A 20,157-nucleotide genomic window follows, 5' to 3' on the forward strand; every position below is an offset into this window, starting at 1 on the left:
ATCGCTGTTACTCAGAAAAATAGGCTATCACAGGGAAAATGTGACAAAGCGAAAGGCTGGTGGGATCCACCTAAGGTCTAGCTCAAACGTCACCACTTCTGATTTTCCCCGTGCGTCTGGGAGCGCAGCTGAATTTCAACTCGTGATCCTCGAGCATCTAAGGCAAAGGAAGCGTGCCAGGATCACGGCCCTACCCTCCAGGCCCCGGCTTTGCCACGTTTCGTGCGTACAGGAGGAGGCGGGGCCAACCCAAGGCTCACCCTCGCGCCCGTCTCGTCACGCCTTAGGCCCGCCCCTTCGCAGCCCGAGTCTGTGGTAGGGCGGCACCGAGTTGCACAGCGCCGTGACGCTAGCGAAGGGCGGGAGTAAGCACGCTCCCGGAAGTCTCGGGGGAGGGGCTATTACGTACATCCGGCAAGTAGCTGGCGGTCCGGGTTATTGCCGTTCTGTGTGCTCTGAGGCAGGGTCGAAGTGGCCGGTCGACGCCGGAGCAGCCCCTCGGGCCGTGAGTCACGAGGACGCGGCGGGGGAGGAAGTCGAGGCCGGAGGGTTTGGGGCGGACGGCGGCGAGGGCCAGGGTGGAGGCCGGCCCAGGCAGAGCTGTGGGGGGGAAGTGACACGCAGGCGGTTCTGTGGGGCCGCGGGGCTGGTTCTGGGCGGGGACGGGCCGACTTGGCCCTGTCGGCCTCGTCCCCTGCCCGCCGTGAGGGGTATCGGGCAGACCTGTATTCCGCTCGGGGTCTTGGGACTGCCGGCCCAGGGGCGCTTGGTTAACGAGGCGGCTTCGTGTCCCCTGTCTCGGATGAGCCTTCACAGCCCTCGGTGAGGCGGGGCGGGGGGAGTCCGTGACTATTCTCGTTTTACAGTCTCGGGGGCTGAGGCTGGTCGAGGCAGAGTGAACTGGCCAAGGCCCGGCAGCTAGCAAGTGTGAGCGCTCCAACCAGGTCTCTTGGCTCCTGGTCTAGGGCTCTCCCGACTTCAGCCCTGGTATTCTCTGGTGCTCTGGGTCGAAGCCCATATTTTCTCCTTTCACTCCTCTCTTTCTTGCCTCTCTTCTTCGTGCGTGGAAAATTTCCCTTAGTAGCGTTTGGTATAGGCTAGTGTTTCCTTCCCGATTGTCGCCGAGAGGGGTCGGGAGCAACTTCTGAGGGTTGGCGCTAAATCCTGCGTTAACATTTTCCCTTGCTCTTTTCTCCTTTACCTTGAGTCCACCTGCTTAGGTTGTGGCATTTGCAGTGGGGATGACCTTTGACATTTACTCCAGCTAAACAGAGTTTTTTATAGCCAAAAGGCAGCTGCATACTATCCCAAATCTGCCCTGGAATGGGGTCCCAAAGCTGCTCTGAGTAGATATAAGAAATAGCGCATAAATAGAAGGGTAGCTTTTCCTGAGGTTTTTTTTTTATTGGCTAATGGTCAGCCTGATGCTCCTCTTTTCTGTTCGTTTGAATCTATTAGTCCTGAGCTTTGCACGTTTTGATTTGGCTTACATGAGCAGTGTGTTTGTTGGTAGTTTCAAGCCCTTATATTTTAGTGTACCCTAAGGTGGATAAGATGGTGGAGTGCATCAAGAACAGGAAGTCAGTAGAATGTTATTAAATAGTAAAGTACCATCCAAAAGATGAGATGAGTTGTAAGGAAGATTGGTCGCTATGAGTCAGAATTGACTGGACGGCAATGGGTTTGATTTGCTTTTTTTGTTTGTTTGTTTCAGAGGCTTGTAATCTGTGTAGTTGCTGACAAGGAACTTTTAGTTTTCTTTCTTTAAGAAATTTTGTGTTTTGGATTTGAATTTTCTGTGCTATTAATAGGAAAAACTTTGGCTTTGGTATTTAAAAGATGAAGGTTTAATCTTGACACTGTTGCTTTTTTAGCTGGGCAGTCTCAGACCAGTCAGCTCACCTAGGAATGTCATTATCCTCTTCTGTTAAGCGAGGTCAAGGATCCCTGCCTGGTGTAGTTGGTGTGCAGATGAAATAAGATGAATGTGCAGCCACTGTATAAACTAAAACACTGCCGATGAGGTGGTGCAAATCATAAGATCTCAAGGGTGGAGGAGCCTTAAGGCCATTTCCTTAACTTTGGGTAACAGTACAACCCAGCCCTTTGGGTCCCTTAAGAGTTTTTATTATTTTTAGCATCATCTGAAGAGTTTCTTCAAGCACTCTCCATAGATTGTTTTGGAGGGAATAATGGGTTTTTAAAGCAGGAATGTCAAAGGAAAATAAATTGGAAAATCAAGGTAGCTTGGTTAGCATTGAAAATCCTTTATCATTGTGGGTTTTTCCTCTTGTCACCTGCGCAGACTTCAGCTAGTTGAGAAGATAAAAAACATACGTCTAAGATGATGTAGTAAAGTTTTACAAAGAGTCTATAAAGCATTGACTACAAAACCATGTAGTACAAATAACTACGTAAAGGAGTTGTAAAGGAGTGATCAGAGTGGGAATGACTTTAATGAGAGGTGCTTTTTAAAGGTGAGCGTGCTTCTTCAAGCGATAGACTGAGAAAAGTGTGGAAGGATGGCTGGTTTGAGGGCCTTGTAGAGGAAAGGCATATTGTTTTTTTTTTACTTATGTAAATGGATACCCTGGTGGCATGGTGGTTAAGTGCTACAGCTGTTAACCAAGAGGTCAGCGGTTCAGATCCACCAGGTGGTCCTTGGAAATTCTATGGGGCAGTTCTGTTCTGTCCTGTAGGGTTGCTGTAAGTTGGAATGGACTTGACGGCAACGGGTTTTATAGTAGATGGGAACATAAGTGCAGGAACATTAGTTATTGGACTTCTTAAAGAGCAGACTGAGGTCCCAGACAAAACTGTTGTTTAGCATGCATTAGCATTTAGATTTACCCCCTTTCCCCTTTTTTTCCTACCAGGTATAGTTTGATGTTACTAAAAAGGGCAATAAAATAAAATAAATTTAATACCTTTTCATTTTAGGTTTTGCCTTCAGTTTCCACCTCCACTCAAAACTCCCTAGCCTCATTTGGCCCTCCATGATAAGAGCCATGGAAAATAAACATTAAACAGGCCCTAAAGTTTATAGATCAGACTGCAGGCCCAATGAAATCTTGGTAATTGGGTGAAAAAGAAAATTAACATACTCCCTCCATTTTTCAGTTTTTTGATTTAGTATTCTTTCAGTGAAGACTGTAGGTGGGTTTTTGTGGATAGCCCTTTTTATAGGTCACTGTCCATGAAAGTTTTGTTTGATGACAGCTAGTCACATCTGGTATAAAAACTTGTATTCAAATGTTCCTGCTGATGGAGAGGAGTGAAGGGTTGCATCTTTTTTTTGCGCCTGTTGTATCTGAGACATTGAGGCAGAAAATCAGTGTGGCAAGGAAATGCTGACTCTGAGAAACACAAAAAAAGACCCACCAATGTCCCTAGAGCCTTCTCTCTTAACTTCATTCAGAGGTCTTCTTGCTTATTACCAATGTGTAGGTCTTTAATAATAGCCTTGGGTCTTTTGTTTTGTCTAGGCCTATAGGAAATAGTAGGAAAAGTGGTAATATCAGTTCTGATTAAGTTATATATTTAATTATTAGCTAGGAACCTACTACTATGTCCTGAACAAGAATTCTTATTTCAAGAAAATATGTATTTGTAAAATGTATTAGTGCTTGAATACTCATGTTATGAAAAGATTCTCTTACCTCTTTATGGTTCTCTAAAATAGTGATTGTTATCTCTTTTTATAGATAGAGATACGTATCTGCAAAAAAAAAAAAAAACCAAACCCGTTGAGTTGATTCTGACTCATAGCAACCCTATAGCATAGGCTAGAACTGCCCCACAGAGTTTCCAAGGAATGGCCAGTGGACTCAAACTATTGCGCCACCAGGGCTCCTATCTGCAAAAAGGGTTAAACAAATATTTTACTGTGCTTTAAGTGAAAGTTTACAGCTAAAGTTAGTTTCTCATACAAAAATGTATACACACTTTGTTATGTAACCCTAGTTGATATCCCTGTGTCAGCACACTCCTCCTTTCTACCCTGGATTTACTGTGTCCATTCAACCAGCTCCTGTCCATTTCTGCCTTCTCATCTCGCCTCCGGACAGGAACTGCCCTTTTAGTTGCGTGTATCTACTTGAACTAAGAAGCACACACTCTTCACGAGTGTCATTTTATGTCTTATAATCCAATCTACTATTTGTCTGAAGAAGTTGGCTTCGGGGATGGTTTTAGTTCTGGGTTAACAGAGAGTTCGAGGGCCGTGTCTTCTGGGGTTCCTCCAGTCTCAGAGCATTAAGTCTGGTCTTTTTACGAGAATTTGAGGTCTGCACCCCACTTTTCTCCTGCTCGGTCAGGGACTCTCTGTTGTGTTCCATGTCAGGGCGGTCGGTGGTGGTAGCTGGGCACCATCTAGTTCTTCAGGTCTCAGGCTGATGGAGTCTCTGGTTTATGTGGCCCTTTCTGTCTCTTGGGCTTATATTTTCCTTATGTCTTTGGTGTTCTTCATTCTCCTTTGCTCCAGGTGGGTTAGGACCAATGAATGCATCTTAGATGGCTGCTCACTAGCTTTTAAGACCCCAGATGCCACTCACCCAAGTGGGATGCAGAACATTTTCTTAATAAACTTTGTTACGGCAATTGACCTAGATGTCCCCTGAAACCATGGTCCCCAGACCCCTGCCCCAGCTACTCTGTCCCTCAAAGTGTTTGGTTGTATTCAGGAAACTTCCTAGCTTTTTGTTTAGTCCAATAATGCTGACTTCCCCTGAATTTTGTGTTGTCCTTCCCTTCACCTAGGTGTTCTTGTCTACTATCTAGTTAGCGAATACCCCTCTCTCTCCCTGCTCACCTTTGTAATCATCAAAGAATGTTTTTTTCTATGTTTAAACCTTTTCTTGAGTTCTTATAATTGTGGTCTCATACAATATTTGCCCTTTTGCGACTAATTTCCCTCAGCATCATGCCTTCCAGATTCATCCATGTTATGAAATATTTCGCAGATTCATCATTGTTCTTTAACGTTGTGTAGTATTCCATTGTGTGAAAACCAAACCCAGTGCCATCGAGTCGATTCTGACTCATAGCGACCCTATAGAACAGGGTAGAGCTGCCCCATAGAGTTTCCAAGGAGCGCCTGGCGGATTCAATCTGCCGACCCTTTGGTTAGCAGCTGTAGCACTTAACCACTACGCCACCAGGGTTTCCCCATTGTGTGAATATACCATAATTTGTTTATCCATTCATCTGTTGATGGGCACCCAGGTTGTCTTCCATCTTTTTGCTATCATGAACAGCGCTGCAGTGAACATGGGTGTGTGTGTATCTATTCATGTAACGACTCTTACTTCTCTAGGATCTGTTCCAAAGAGTGGGATTGCTGGATTGTATGGTAGTTCTAGGAACCCTGGTGGTGTAGTGGTTAAGTGCTACGGCTGCTAACCAAAGGGTTGCCAGTTCCAGGCGCTCCTTGGAAACTCTATGGGTGCAGTTCTACTCTGTCCTATAGGGTCGTTATGAGTCGGAATCGACTCGATGCCACTGGGTTTGTTTTTTTTGGTTTTATGGTAGTTCTGTTTCTAGCTTTTTAAGGAAGCGCTGAATCAATTTCCAAAGTGTTGTACCATTTTACATTCCCACCAGCAGTGTATAAGTGTTCCAGCCTCTTCATAAGCTCTCCAACATTTATTATTATGTGTTTTTTTGATTAATGCTAGCCTTGTTGGGGTGAAATGGTATTTCATTGTAGTTGTGATTTGCATTATTTCCTCATGTGCGTGTTAGCTGACTGAATGTCTTCTTTGGTGAAGTGCCTGTTCATATCCTTTACCCATTTTTAAATTGAGTTATCTGTCTTTTTGTTGTTGAGAATTGATCTGATATGTTGTACCTGAAAATTTTTTCCAAGTCTGTAGGTTGTCTTTTCACTCTTTTGGTGAAGTCTTTGGATGAGCATAAGTATTTGATTTTTAGGAGCTCCCAGTTATCTAGTTTCTCTCCTGGTGTTTGTACGTTGTTAGTTATGTTTTGTATTCTGTTTATGCCATGTATCAGGGCTCCTAGCATTGTCTCTGTTTTTTCTTCCATGATCTTTATTGTTTTAAATTTTATATTTAGGTCTTTGATCCATTTTAAGTTAGTTTTTGTGCATGGTGTGAGGTATGGGTCTTATTTCATTTTTTTGCAGATGGATATCCAGGTATGCCAGCACCATTTGTTAAAGAGACTGTCTTTTCCCCATTTAACTGACTTTGGGCCTTTGTCAAATATCAGCTGCGCATAAGTTGATGAATTTATGTCTCGATTCTCAATTCTGTTCCATTGGTCTACATATCTGTTGTATCAGTACCAGGCTGTTTCGACTACTGTGGCGGTATAATAGGTTCTAAAATCAGGTGGAGTGAGGCCTCCCACTCTGTTCTTCGTTTTCACTAATGCTTTACTTATCCGGGGTCTCTTTCCCTTCCACGTGAAGTTGGTGATTTGTTTCTAAACAAATATTATTTAAGAAGAGATACCATGGGTAAATAAAGCAGGGCAAATTGTGCCAGCCAGTAGAACTTTGGTGACTATGTTTTAGAGCTGTTTACAAGAGTAGGTTAATATGATTTTAATTATTTTCTACTTAGTGCATCTGTGTGACATTTGGATTCAGATTATTGATGAGACTCATAATTTCCTCGAGGTATTGCTAATTGGTGGATGGCAGTGGTCTGTCTGGGCAATGTGAATAGACGGCTGCCTGGGAGAGTGCATCATGCAGTAAAAGAGGAAAGTGTATCTTTAACTTCTAGTCCTTTGAGTATAATAGATTATTGAAGAAGATTAGAAAACCAGTGTTTTTACGGATCTGAGGACCGGGAAGGGTTCCCACCAGGGTAAAAAATTCTTCAGTCTCAGGAGGGAAGGGAAATCATCAGTGTCTTTACTTGGCTTTCTTATGTCAGAAAACCTGGGACTGTAAATATGCATCAGAGCCAGGGGATGAGAGTTAACCTCTCCAAAACTGTACTGGCATTCAGAAGGCTAATGTTTGGTGCTTTCATATTTTATACAGGTAGTAAGCATTAATAATGTCTTTCATCTTTGAGTGGATCTACAATGGCTTCAGCAGTGTGCTCCAGTTCCTAGGTAAAGCCATTTTTTTGAAATATATCATAGGTTAAAACTTTTTGCATGTCTTCAAACAGTTTAAATACAAGCAGCCTCTGGTATATAGAGAGCTAAATTACATTTAAATTTATTTCTTTTTTAGGGCTCTACAAGAAATCTGGAAAACTTGTATTCTTGGGTTTGGATAATGCAGGCAAAACCACTCTTCTACACATGCTCAAAGATGATAGACTGGGCCAGCATGTTCCAACACTGCATCCAAGTAGGTTTGCAAATGCCAGCAGATCTTTTGATATTTGAAAGTCTTTCTCAGGTTCGGGGGATGAGTCCCCAGTTGATGCAATTCTCTTATTAGCTGATGTCCCAAAAGACAGCTCACTTGGAAGAGTTCCACGTCGGACATCCTTGGGTCACACAGTCATCTATCTAAACCTCTGGAATTTGGTCACTCTCTGTTCTCATTAGTCCTGTAAAGGACACGTCTCCAAAACCTCCTGCTAAGGAGCAGCAGACACCTTGGAGGAGGAGAAATTCTTGGCTTTTTAGAATAATTTAAGAATGTTTTCACTTATGTACCCTTTTCTTTACAAGTGAAAGTTTCATTAAGTTTTTATATTGATATTTGCTTACAGTACTGGTAGCTAGACCTTTGTTGAATTGAGAAGTTTATTTCTTTCCTCTTTCTTGACAATTTTTCAGCATCAGAAGAACTGACAATTGCTGGAATGACTTTTACGACTTTTGATCTCGGTGGGCATGAGCAAGGTAAGAGACAGTTGAGTGGAAGGATGGCATTGGCGTAGGGTTGGTTTTGTGCTCCCCTTTAGTCACTTTCATTCTAGATAACTTTCTTATTACTTCAACAAAGTTGTTTAATTCACTTATTACTTGTAAGTAATTTCAGACATGTCAGAGGTTGCAAAAATAAAACAGTGAACTCTACTCCCCTATGTCCTTAACCCAAATTTATTAGTTTTTCTTTCCCTATATGGGGGCTTTTGGGTGGCACAAATGGTTGAGCGCTTGATTACTAGCCAAAAGGTTGTAGATTTGAACCCACCCAGAGGTGCCTCGGAAGATAGGCCTGGTGATCTGGTTCTGGAAAGTCACAGCCTTGAAAATCCCCTGAGCAGTTCTGCTCTGTACACATGGGGTCACCATCAGTTGGAGTCAACTCGACGGCAGCTATTATATATATATGTGTATACATATATATGGTACAGATTCACATTTATTTTTTCTGAACCATTTCTGAGTACATCATGTCCTTAATACATTCTTGTGTGTTTCCTGTGAACAAGAATTTCCCCATATATAATCGTAGTAATTATCAAATTCAGGAAGTTTTTCTTTTATCTACCCTATAGTGTATACACATTTTTTGTCAATTGTTCCAGTGTCCTTTATAGCATTTTTTCCTCTTCATCAGCATTATCTAGTTATTAGTTAGCATAATATCTCTTTAGTATCCTTTATTCAGCGGAGTGGGAGTATGTAGGATAGCAACGTTGTGTCATTTCCTTGTGACTACTCTGATCTAATTTGATATTTTGTGTACTCTGCCCATTTGGGGCAGTTGGTGGAACATTTTCTTTCACCTCCTTACTCTCGTCATAAGCGTTTTTTGCCTTACTCAGGCTGTGTCCATATTGTTCCCAGATTTCTATCAGTGTCTTGTTCAGACGTAGTGTATATGTTTTAGAGATATTCAGAATGGGACATCTTTACCTGATGACACTCAGTTTACATTTGGCAAGACTCTAGGCTTAGGAGTAAAATATTTAAGGCATGTATGTGTCTTAGGCTGTGTTCTTTAGAGAAGCAAAACCAGTAAAGTGAATAAATATATATAGAGAGAAATTTATATCAAGGAAACAGCTCACGTGATTGTAGAGGCTGGAACATCCCAGGCCCGTGCATCAGGATGGAGGCTTCTCTGGATTGATGTAGCTGCAGAGGCTGGTGAACCCAAGATCGGCAGGTCGGAGAATAGGGCTTCCTCTCACAGGCTGTGAAGATTGACGAATCCCAAGATTGGGAGATAAGCTGATACCGCAAGCCCCAAGAACCGGAGGTCAGACAAACAGGAGGCAGCTGCAGGATCCAGAGTGAGCAAAAAAGGCCAGAATATCTGCTTATATTAGGATGCAGGCCACACTCCCAAGGAAACTCCCTTTCAGCTGATTGGCGACTCACAGCAGATTCCATCATGGAAGTGATCACATACAAACACTGAGAATCATGGCCCAGCCAAGCTGACATACAATTTTTACCATCACAGTGTGGGAATAAATATTCTAGGAAGGTAGGAAAATAAACTGTTGGGATTCCGTCAGGTTTGTTCATTTGTTGTTAAGAAGCCTATTTTTGGAGCATTATATTAGGTTGAATCTAATATAGTACATTTAAAAATAGAATATTGGCAATTTCTAGTTTATAATCAGTGATTTCCTTGACATATTGGATTTATTTTATTCACTTAATATTTATATCTTGAAAAATTATATATGAAGTATGATCACAGTCACATAAAATATCTGTATAGAAAAGATTAGAAGAAAATACACTAGAATATTAACAGTGGGTATGTTTTGGTGGAGTTAATTATCAGTGATCTTGTCTTTTTCTAGTATGTGTTTGTGTTATTTTCATTTGGTGGGAAGGGATGTATGTCTTTTTGTCTCCCTAAAGGATTTGTGACTACTTACAAATTTAAATTCAGAGCAAGACAAAACATGGATAAGCTGAATTGAGACTAACTGGGGAACGCAGAATGAGTAAATGTTTTTGGATATCTGAACTGGGAATTGTCAATTGTTTGGTGTGATAAATTTAGCTTCAGGCTTTGTTAGAGTAGAAGGGAAGTATGTCGATGTATATAGTTTTGTTTTTTTGACCTAGGAAAACTTACTTAACAGAAACACTTTCATAACAACCTAGCCACCATTTTACAGAAGTTACTAAAATGCTGTAGATCTCAAAATTTTGTTTTTTACTTCTATAACTTAAAAAATTTATAAAAGCAGTACAGGCTAACTGTAGCAAATTCAGTCAGTATAGAATTACGAAAAGGAAAAGTTCTCCCAGCCTTTCCTCTCCAGTTGTACGTTTCAGAGGTGACCATGAATTGTTTAGTGTAGAGGTGCTTTCTTATTCATCCCATTGAGAGAATTAAAAATGAATGACTTAGAAATAACAATATGGTTAAAGCATTGCTTCCCAGCCTTTATCATTTCATGTCACATATTTAAAAATAACATTTATAGGGCACATTGGGTAAAATACAGGAAGCTGAGGTGGCTGGCCTGGAGGCTTCAACCACCTGTCTGGCCCGGTGCCCTGAGGGCTGAAGGAGTGAGTGTGTCAGCACACCCACACACTGGTGGTTAGAAACTACGGACTAAAGTTACAGGGACAGCATTTTGCATCCTGATGTTCTAACACAGGGGTTGCAAGTTAAAATGGCTCAGGGTGAGACAGGTCATTTAAATGAGTGACATTGACTGCATTTAAGACAGTAGAGGGTGGTGGAAATTTGGGCAAATGGAAAAACTCAGATCTCATCTAAAGGGACAGCGTCGCTCAGTTCCAGCTGATTACTGGCATGTGGGTATATAGGCATGGAATTGTCAAATGTTGCAGTTTTTCAAGGAAGGCAGAAGTTCTAATTTTCATATTTAAAAAAAAAAAACAGATTCAGCTCATGGGCCATCAGTTGGCACCCTCTGTCCTATGGGGTTGCTATGAGTCGGAATCGACCCGACGGCACTGGTTTTGGGTGGGTTCTAACTTAATACTGGCTAGGACTTGGAGAATCCATATGCAATCTAATGCTGTTGAAACTTGGCCAGTATTTGCCCATTTTATAGACCATTAGGCTATTCATTTTATATGTATACACATACACGTTTTTTTAAATTGTACTTTAGATGAAGGTTTATGGAACAAACCAGTTTCTCATTAAACAATTAGTACACATATTTTTTTTGTGACATTGGCTACCAACCCCACGACATGTCAGAACTCTCCCTTCTTGACCTTGGGTTCCCTATTAACCAGCTTTATTGTCCCCTCCTGCCTTCTAGTCCTCCCCACTGGGTTGGTGTGTCCCTTTAGTCTTGTTTTGTTTTATGGGCCTATCTAATCTTCAGCTGAAGAGTGAACCTCAGGAGTGACTTCATTACTGAGCTAAAAGTGAGTGAGGGGGCCGTACTCTTGGGGTTTCTCCAGTCTCTGTCAGGCCAGTAAGTCTGGTTTTTCTTTCACACACACGTTTTAAATTGATGCAACTACAAACTTTGTTTTTTAGCACGTCGGGTTTGGAAAAATTACCTTCCGGCAATTAATGGAATTGTCTTTCTGGTGGATTGTGCAGATCACTCTCGTCTCATGGAATCCAAAGTTGAGCTTAATGTATGTTTATTTTTTTTCCTTTTCCTGGCTTCTCTTTCTTTTAAGGAATACGGCTGAGTAGTGCCAATACTTAATCACCCAGTTGACATTTGGTGAAAGTCCTAGTTGTAGGAAGAAAGTGTTTAAAAATCTAAGACGTTGAAATGTCTGTCTCGAGCATTATGCTGTTTTAAGAACTGTCTATATGGGATCAAACTGACAACAGCAGCTCAAAAGATGGGAATCTTAGGGGGCAGTGAGTTCATGTTAATGAGGGAGAAAACCTTAGAAAAGGAGGGTGAGAATGATTGCACACCTTCAAGAATGTAAGCAGTGTCACTGAATTGTACATGTAGAAACTGCTGAATTGGAGCATGTTTTGCTGTGTGTAATCTCAACAACAACAACAAAATCTAAGTCATTGCTTTTCAATGTCCTGAGGAAGCTCAGCTTGAACTTGAGTCAGTTAACTATGTTGTTTACAACAGAGGGTGACTGTATGTCCTAGTTCTGCAGAACAATCTCCGGTTTATGCCTGTAGTCCCAGCATAGTTAGTAGCACTCCTGTTCACGTATCATGTATGGTCACTCTTTATGTAGTGCTGGCATAGTGAAACCATAAAAGCAGTATTAGAGTTCTTTACGTTTTTGCATCTACGTTCTTCGGTTGTGCCTAACCACCCTCCCACTGAATGGCTTGCCAGGCCTTAATAGTCTCTTCTTAGCCTTCAGTTTTGGTCTGTGTACCATTTGATACTATCAAGGACTTGCTTCAAGTTTCTCCTTCCCAGCATTGCATTTTCTTGCTCTTGGTGTTACTATTTCTCTAATGTTGTCTTTGTCGTCCGCACTACGCTTACCCACTCCTTTACCCCATGCCTCCTCCTTTTTCTTTGATATGTATTACTATCTCTCTGCATTCCTATTCCTCTGCATTTGAACCTGTCTCAAGTTTGTTTGTTCCTTGAATCTACAGCTGTAGTTCCATATAGAATTGCCTGTAGGGCAGTGCTTACCTGACTTGACCTCTTGCCACTGGCCATTCCCTCTTTCTTTAAACTCCCCTTTATACTTTTCATTTTGGTACTCTCTTTCTGGCTGATACTTTTCAGTCTCTTTCACAAGCACCTGTTCTCTGCTTAGCCCTTAAGTGTCGGTATTTCTCAGGGTCTGTACTTTGTCCCATGCTGATCTCATCTACGCCCATTCCTTCATCTACCATCTACATGCTGATACCTCCCAAGTGGATTTCTGTTGTCTAGACCTCTCTCCTGAGCTTCAGCCTGATACATAAAGCTGCCTACTACACAACTCCACCATCAATTCTGTTTTCCCAGAAGAGAACTATTCATCTTCCCCCACCATCTACCTGGACTTCCAGTCCAGAGACCTGTGAATTATTGTGGATCCCATGCCAAACCCTTCCCTACCCACCCACCCACCATTCAGTCATCAACCCCTAAATATTCTTGGGGCATCCTGTCTGTACACCCTCATGCTGACCCAGAGAGGATCTTTCATTTGCCCTCTCCTCCACCCCCAGTAAGTTACCATCTACCCATTTACTATAAGGGATTATTGAATTTCCCTTCTCCATTAATTTTTGCTTAGATGTTAAGTCTCTTTTACTCCTTAATATCTGATTCTTTCTGCTTCACACCATCCCTGCCCTTCTCTTTTGTTTTAGGCCCCTGTTATTCACCTGTTGGCACAGTCTCCACTTCGTCTCCCTGCCTTCAGTGTGCACTCCCTGCCCCCCCCCACCTCTGTGCCATGCTAGAAGGAACTGTCTCAGACTTTTCATTGCCCTACTTAATCTCTCTGTCACTTTCCAGATAAGATCTGTAAATCTCTTGCATAGCACATAAGATCATTCATGGTCTTCTCTCTGTTTATTTCTTTAGCTTCATTTTCTCTATTGCCTACCTTGAGCTACATTTCAAATATAGAGAACAACTTGCCCTCCTTGAATATGCACAAATATCTATTTTTGTCTGGCTTTTTCTCCTGTCCTTTAAGAGAACTCAGAGTTTAGGTGTGACCACTTCTACGAAGTCTTCCCTGACCTTTCAGTCTGTGTTAGCTTTCCCCACCTTACCAATGTCTGTTGTCTTTACTCCTTTTCTTGTAGGTGTCTTCTACCAGACAGTAAACTTAGATGGCAGGGACTTGGTGTCATTTCTGTCTGAATCTCCAGCACCTAGCAAAGCATCTGACACACAGTTGCACTTTGTCAGTGTTTAATGAGTGAATGACTTCCTTACTTTGATGTTTGACATTTCCTGGAATTCACGATGGTCAAAGTACAGTCCTTCAGCTCTGCTTTCCTGCTAGCGAGAACTAGATTCCCAGGCTTGAACTCTGCCAGCTTTGACTCCCCTTTTGTCCGCCGTATCATTTAAACATCATGTCCCTTCACTGCTTTCTCCAAAATGCCTCCTGCACTATTCGTTAAGTGCTGCTGCCTTGGACTAGATGGTCGTCTCTCACCTGAGCATCACAGGTAAATGCTATCTGTACCTGTGCAGTAACTTCTAGGCTGGGGGGTCTCTGAGATACATTGCAGCTAGTTTGTCAGACTGGCACCACAGTGTGGCTCATCCTTAACCAGCCCATTAACTCCGTCATTACATGGCAGCACGAATACTTTAATCCAGCCAGACAGTACTCCATCAGACTTCCTAAATGCTTTTCTTACTGCAAAGCCATTACTTACGTTCTTCTTTCTCCTTCCTACCTACCCAAATCCTGCCCTTCTTTCAGAGCATAGTTTAGGCTCTACATCTTTGCTAAGACTTTCTTTGAGCCCACATTGACGTTATATTTCCCTAAACTTTTTAGTATTCATATTCTGTTCCCAGTCATTGTGCCAGGCATCTCCTACCTTGTGTTTTTACTAAGCTCTGTTAGCATATGTCTGAATATAGAGTCAGGCTCTCTTGAGGACAGGGACTGTGTCTTACCCTTCCTTTTGTATCCCTTTTGGTGCTTCAGTGCTTTGCACACATTGGACATTCAGAGAACACTTGGGCAGTTCTGTAGTCTCTTCAAGGCTCTATATCCAGAGCATTCATTCTTCTGGACTGTTCTGAGGATGGTCTGTGGCTGAGCAGTTGAGCTCAAAGTTAAGGTTGAGGCAGTTCTGCTTTGTAAATATACACAGCCTTGAGTCACAATTGTTTTGAGGCAGGTAGGAGATTTTTATCTAATGTCAAGGACATTATAATGTGAGGATTCACTTTTAGTTAATCACTCAGATTATCAGATTTTCCCTTTACATTTGATACCTAATAGACAATAGAAGTCAAAATTGTTTTCATTATCTGGTAGGCTTTTGTGGATACCTTACTTGGCTCTTTTATCTTGTCTTTAGGCTTTAATGACTGATGAAACAATATCCAATGTGCCAATCCTTATCTTGGGTAACAAAATTGACAGAGCAGATGCAATCAGTGAAGAAAAACTCCGTGAGATATTTGGGCTTTATGGACAGACCACAGGGAAGGTAAGAGAAAAGTCTTCCGGGGACATGTTACAAAGGACATTCACCGCTGTGCTAACGTTCATGTTTTGATATTTGGATTGTACTTTTCAAAAGTTTACATGGGTTTAGGGTTTTACTATGGGTATTTTGTAAGCTCTCTGAAGGCAGCATTATGTTCTTTCTGTTATCTACTGAGATATATTCTCAGGTATTTGAGGATGAAGGAAATGGTACAAGAGGCCATTTATTGTAGTAATCAAGACTTTTTCTGACTACCTTTCAAATCTGATTCTGAGAAATCTCTAGAAAGAGCTCTTCTTAGCAAGAAATCAATATTATTTGACTGGAGAATTCAGGTTATGAAGAAGAGTAGTCATTTTGTAAAACTCTGCAAGCAGTAGAAATGAAAGCACTTGACCCAGGCCCAGTGCTCCTACTGAGGGAGGTAGGACTGCTGTCTCTATTTTTCAGATGAACAAACTCTAAGAGAGTGATTGGTTCAGGTCTACACAGCAAGTCAGTGGCAAAACCAGAAGTAGAACCTAGTCTCCGGCTGGAGGAGCCGTCTGTTACAGCAAGGCCGGTGTGTGAGGGAGAAACCTGGGTTAGCTGTAATTTCACAGGAATCCTTCTAGGCTTTTCCCTTTGGGGTCCTAGCATATTTCACTTTTAAAATCTTCTTTCTCTGTGATCTGTGATAACTTTCTGACTTCTTTACTTGATTCCTTAGTCTTCCCTCTGTCTAGAAATGTTTCCTCTAGTTCATTTAGTTTCCCCTGTTCTAAATGAGTGTTGTGTCATGAAATCTTCCTTAATTTCCTCAGTGCAACCCATTATCAGTGTATATTTCTGCATACTCGTGTTAAATGGGAATATGTCTATTTCTAAAAAAGTCCGAGACCTCTCTTGTCTATTGAAGGGCACGCTGGTTTCACGGGTCCCAGCGGACTCTTTCTTGATTTGCCGCCATGACTATCTAGATGAATGTCGGAGTGTTGAAAGCAAACGCTCTTCCTGGAGAAAGAGTCTGGGAATAGGACTGTGCTGCTTATTCTGTCCTGAAGGCGTGAGGCCCGGGGAAGTCATCTGTCTGTATGGCCTTGACCACGTTTCCGTAATTAATCCCTACTTGTATTTGAGGAACGAAGAAACTGATTTTAGTGATCATCCTTTCGAGCTTTTCTACCACAGAGGTGCTAACGGCCCTTTCTTGGTTTGCCTCCATTAGGGGAACGTGACCCTGAAGGAGCTGAACGCCCGCCCCATGGAAGTGTTCATGTGCAGTGTGCTCAAGAGACAAGGCTATGGCGAAGGTTTCCGCTGGCTCTCCCAGTATATTGACTGATGTTTGGACAGTGAAAATAAACAAGTTTTACTTCTCTGGACTGATCCTATTCACAGCTTCCTCATGAACTTTTCTAATAGAACAAGGAAAGCTCTCCAACCATGTCTGGCGTTGAGAAGCCAGGAGTCTGTCAGCTCTCTCATCGCCCAGTGGTGACATGTGCTCTTCTCCACACTGTCGGGAGGTAATGGTGCCCCACGTGCTGGCGCAGGTCAGCGTCCCAGGACTTGGAAGCTGGCAGGATTTGCTGGGTAAAGCTGCGTGCCATCATGGGGCACCTGAAAAGAAAAACACGTCTCACCACTGTGGTTGATTTAAAAAGAAAGTGATTCTATTTTTTAAGGAAAGTGTTGTTAATGTAATTGGTGTCCCTCCTAACTTTTTGAGTTCACAATTTACTTGGTCCAGAGTTTTCTATTCTTTTTTTTTTTTTAATCTAGTAAATAAAATGGCATATAGATATTCATAAAATTATGAACAGATACACATTGGAGACCAGAGCTCAGCTAGGTGGTCTTACTCCTGTTGAATTAGCAGGTTGGTGAGGGGCGCCCCCGAGTCCCCCTGTCTCAGTAACTGCCATCACTTTGTGCACAGATAACTAGAGAAGCGGCAGCCCCCTGGCCCTGCAGGTGCAGCAGGTTTCTAGTGTGGTGAGCAGGGCTCATTCCTCATCATGGAGCGTACAGTGATTGCTCACTGAGGAGGGGTTGAGTATAGAGTGGGTTATCTTTATTGTTTTTACCTATAAAGTTACAGATTTCAGCCAGTGTTCGCTTTTATACTGTTGTGAAATTTCATTCGTGTCTGTAGCACCTTCCTTTTTCATTTTCAGTTATAAAAAGTGACTTTTGCTTCATAAGAGTTGAGATTACTTTCCCATTTCCCGTGCTGCAGCTGTGTCTCAGTTACTTTTGCACAGATTCTGGGGGGAGGTTTTTCTGACTAGGAGAGTCACACAGAGCAAAGTTAACGGCTTGAGGGCTTTTAATTCTCTAAGTAGAGGACTTCAAATAGGGTACTGTTACACATTTTAATCTCGGAAAGATTTACTCAGTAGGGCTTTAAAATTTCCACTTCCAGAATTTGGTCTCTTTATTGCACTGTTCCTGAATGCAGTCTTTTTCTTACACCTGTTCTCTTTATCAGTTACCTATTTGTGTGTGTGTTTAAAGTAAAGGTTAACATCTGTAGCTTTTCCAGACACATATATATTTTAATTTGGTGTGAAATTGCCCTTTCTCCAAATCCAGAACTGGGGCAAACACTAATCCAAGACCTTTGTGTAGGGCTGTTCGTTTTGAGCCAGCGTGGCTCATCGTCAGATAGTGAACAGCCGGCGTCCGCCCATCAGCACCCCCGGTAGCGTGCGTGAGGGTTGTTCTCAGAGCGTTCCGCTTCTCCTAGTGCCCTGTTTGAAACTGAATGTTCACGATCTTAAGCTGTATTCCACCCTGGGGGTGAAAGATGAAAGGGTAGGAGATGGTCTTAAGATGGAGGATATCTCTACTTATTTTTTCTTTAATGAAAGGCTAGAAGTAATTTCTTCAAAATTGAGAATTGTGATGTCGGAGCTTATTTGAGAGGATTAACAGTGAACTCCTGGCTCTGGTGTAAAGGTAGGCAAGTGTGGATAACATTCTCCTGTGGATGAGAATCATTCTTAATTGAATTTCTCATTCTTAGTCTTCAGTTGGACCTGTTGGGAAAGCATACTTTTTCACTGCCAGGTACCAAATGCAGAGACTTGATGAGAAAGTCTGAGAAGAGCATGCATTTCATTTATTAGCAAGGCATAGCTGGATTAAGTCTATCCTGTTGGTTCGGGAAGGGATTAAAAGCCTCATGTGAATAAATCTAGCTGATGGTGAGTGAACTCCGTAGTTGACTTACATCCTTTATATATTTCCTTTGGCTAAGGGTTAGCCGTACTTCACTATCCAGAGACATGAGAAGTATGGTTGCTTCAGTGTTAGTTTTCTTGTTTGTTTTCCCCCATATCTGTCCCTAATCACTATGGATTCTAGATAGGGCAGCTCTTTGTGAAAGTGGTTTATTTTGGCCACTGGAGAAAGAGGGATTGAAAAGTCAAGTAGCACCAGTCTGTTTCTTGCCCCACTGAACACCATTCCTATAATAAGACAGCTGAAACAAACAGCTGCGAGGAGCTCTGCGCCGTAGGCTAAGGACCAGAGCTTTGCACAGGAACTCCCAGGAATTGAGACTTTTCATTCTGTTTTATCAGAGTGCATACATGTCCTATTTCAGGAAAAGTCAAATAGTCATTTACAAAAGAAAGTCTGTATCCTGAGCATTTTAATAAAAAGTTAAAACAGATTTGCTCTCTGTGTATGTGCGTGTTGGTATGTTCCAAGTTCTGAGTTTGAACGTATCGTAACATTTGTCTGGGGAAAAACAGGTTCTTCCCTACTTATGGGAAGAAACATTTAGGATGGATATGAGGGACTTAAATTCTGCTGTTGGGCGGGAGGGGGCTGGGGTGTTCACACATTCCACTAAAGGCAATAAACTTAGTACCATTTCAGAGCCTTGGAACATGCTGTGGCCCCCGAGTTGGTGGTCATGTCTGCAACAGATGGGCATAACTGAGATGTTTGAATGAAATCTCATTAATGTGCCAGCACGGACTGGGCCCAATTTAGCTGTGTTTCACTCCATTTTACAAAAATTGGAGTCATTCAGTTAAATGCTACATTTTGCAAAATGGGGAGAGGAATGAAATCTGCTTGTACATTCACTAGACTTGTAGGAAGACTCACTTTTAGAAAACCCTGAACGAGACTCTAAAGTACTGGGACAAACAGAACGAGAAACAAAATGCGACAGGTTCTTTTTGACTAGGTATTAAGTTCTCGGAGGCATTCTGCTATTGAAACTAACGTAAGTTACTGTGCAAGAATGCCATGGATTCTGTTTATAGGTGGGTTGGTTGGTTTTGAGTGGGAGCGGGACATGAAGTTTAAAGGCTGAGTCAGCACTCAAGGGGGCCTCACCTTGGCTGCTGCTGGCTGTGACCTGGGACTGACTGACTGTACCGTGGTCTGCCGTAAACAGAAAAACCTGACATATAACGGTTCGTGCTGGAGACTTGAACAACATTAAGGGAGGATCACTGGACTCTAGAGAGAAAGAAACTTTTAATTGCTAGGAAGGTGGGATAGTTAAAGAGATTTTAGTGTGACCGAGCCATCTTCTGTGTCACAGAACTAAAAGCAGACAGTGCCTGCTGTGGAAGAGTACTAATTTCCGTCCTGCCTCAGACTAGAGTGCTTAATCATTTCCCTTGCTCAAACAGGTGTGTCACTGGGGGCATATCCCTGTATTGCGCTGGGGATATACCTGGCAGCATTATCCAGAGATCTGGGACAGAAAGGTTGGAGAATTGAAGTGGCAGAATACTTTTTCATTAATGCTGGCACAGATGTGTATTACAAACCCATTGCCATTGAGTTGATTCCAACTCAGTGATCCTACAGGACACGGTAGAACTGCCCCACAGGGTTTCCTAGGAGCGGCTGGTGGATTCAAACTGCTGACCTTTTTGGTTAGCAGCCATTGCTCTTAACCACTATGCCACCAGGGCTCCATGTGTGCTATAGTATTCTATTAAATGTTAATGTGCATTTTAGTAATATGGTGGTCAAGCAGACCTTCATAAAATGTCTAGCTTGTGGTGACTGCTTTTGGCATGTCCTGAGGCCCCCCAAACATACTTGTTCATGTTCCTCTGTCCTCAAGGGTACCTCTTTGGAAAAGTAGGAAAGTTTTATGTTACCCCTAGATCAGGGGTTGGTAAACTATAGCTTCTAGGCCAAATCTGGCCTGCCACCTGTTTTTGTATGTC

General features: G+C 42.3%; 1 protein-coding gene across 1 annotated transcript; it reads left to right on the forward strand.

The window, feature by feature from the left end:
• Positions 1 to 400: 400 nt before the first annotated feature.
• SAR1A (secretion associated Ras related GTPase 1A) lies at positions 401 to 18,629 on the forward strand. The gene is made up of 7 exons (XM_049855831.1): positions 401 to 505; positions 7,016 to 7,089; positions 7,214 to 7,333; positions 7,771 to 7,836; positions 11,381 to 11,484; positions 14,837 to 14,968; positions 16,176 to 18,629. Exons 2-7 carry the CDS (start codon positions 7,032 to 7,034, stop codon positions 16,290 to 16,292), a joined length of 597 nt encoding a protein of 198 aa, XP_049711788.1. The 5' UTR covers positions 401 to 505; positions 7,016 to 7,031; the 3' UTR covers positions 16,293 to 18,629.
• Positions 18,630 to 20,157: the final 1,528 nt, after the last annotated feature.

This window comes from Elephas maximus, chromosome 16 (assembly GCF_024166365.1).
Source record: "Elephas maximus indicus isolate mEleMax1 chromosome 16, mEleMax1 primary haplotype, whole genome shotgun sequence".
In the NCBI taxonomy this organism is placed as follows: domain Eukaryota; kingdom Metazoa; phylum Chordata; class Mammalia; order Proboscidea; family Elephantidae; genus Elephas; species Elephas maximus.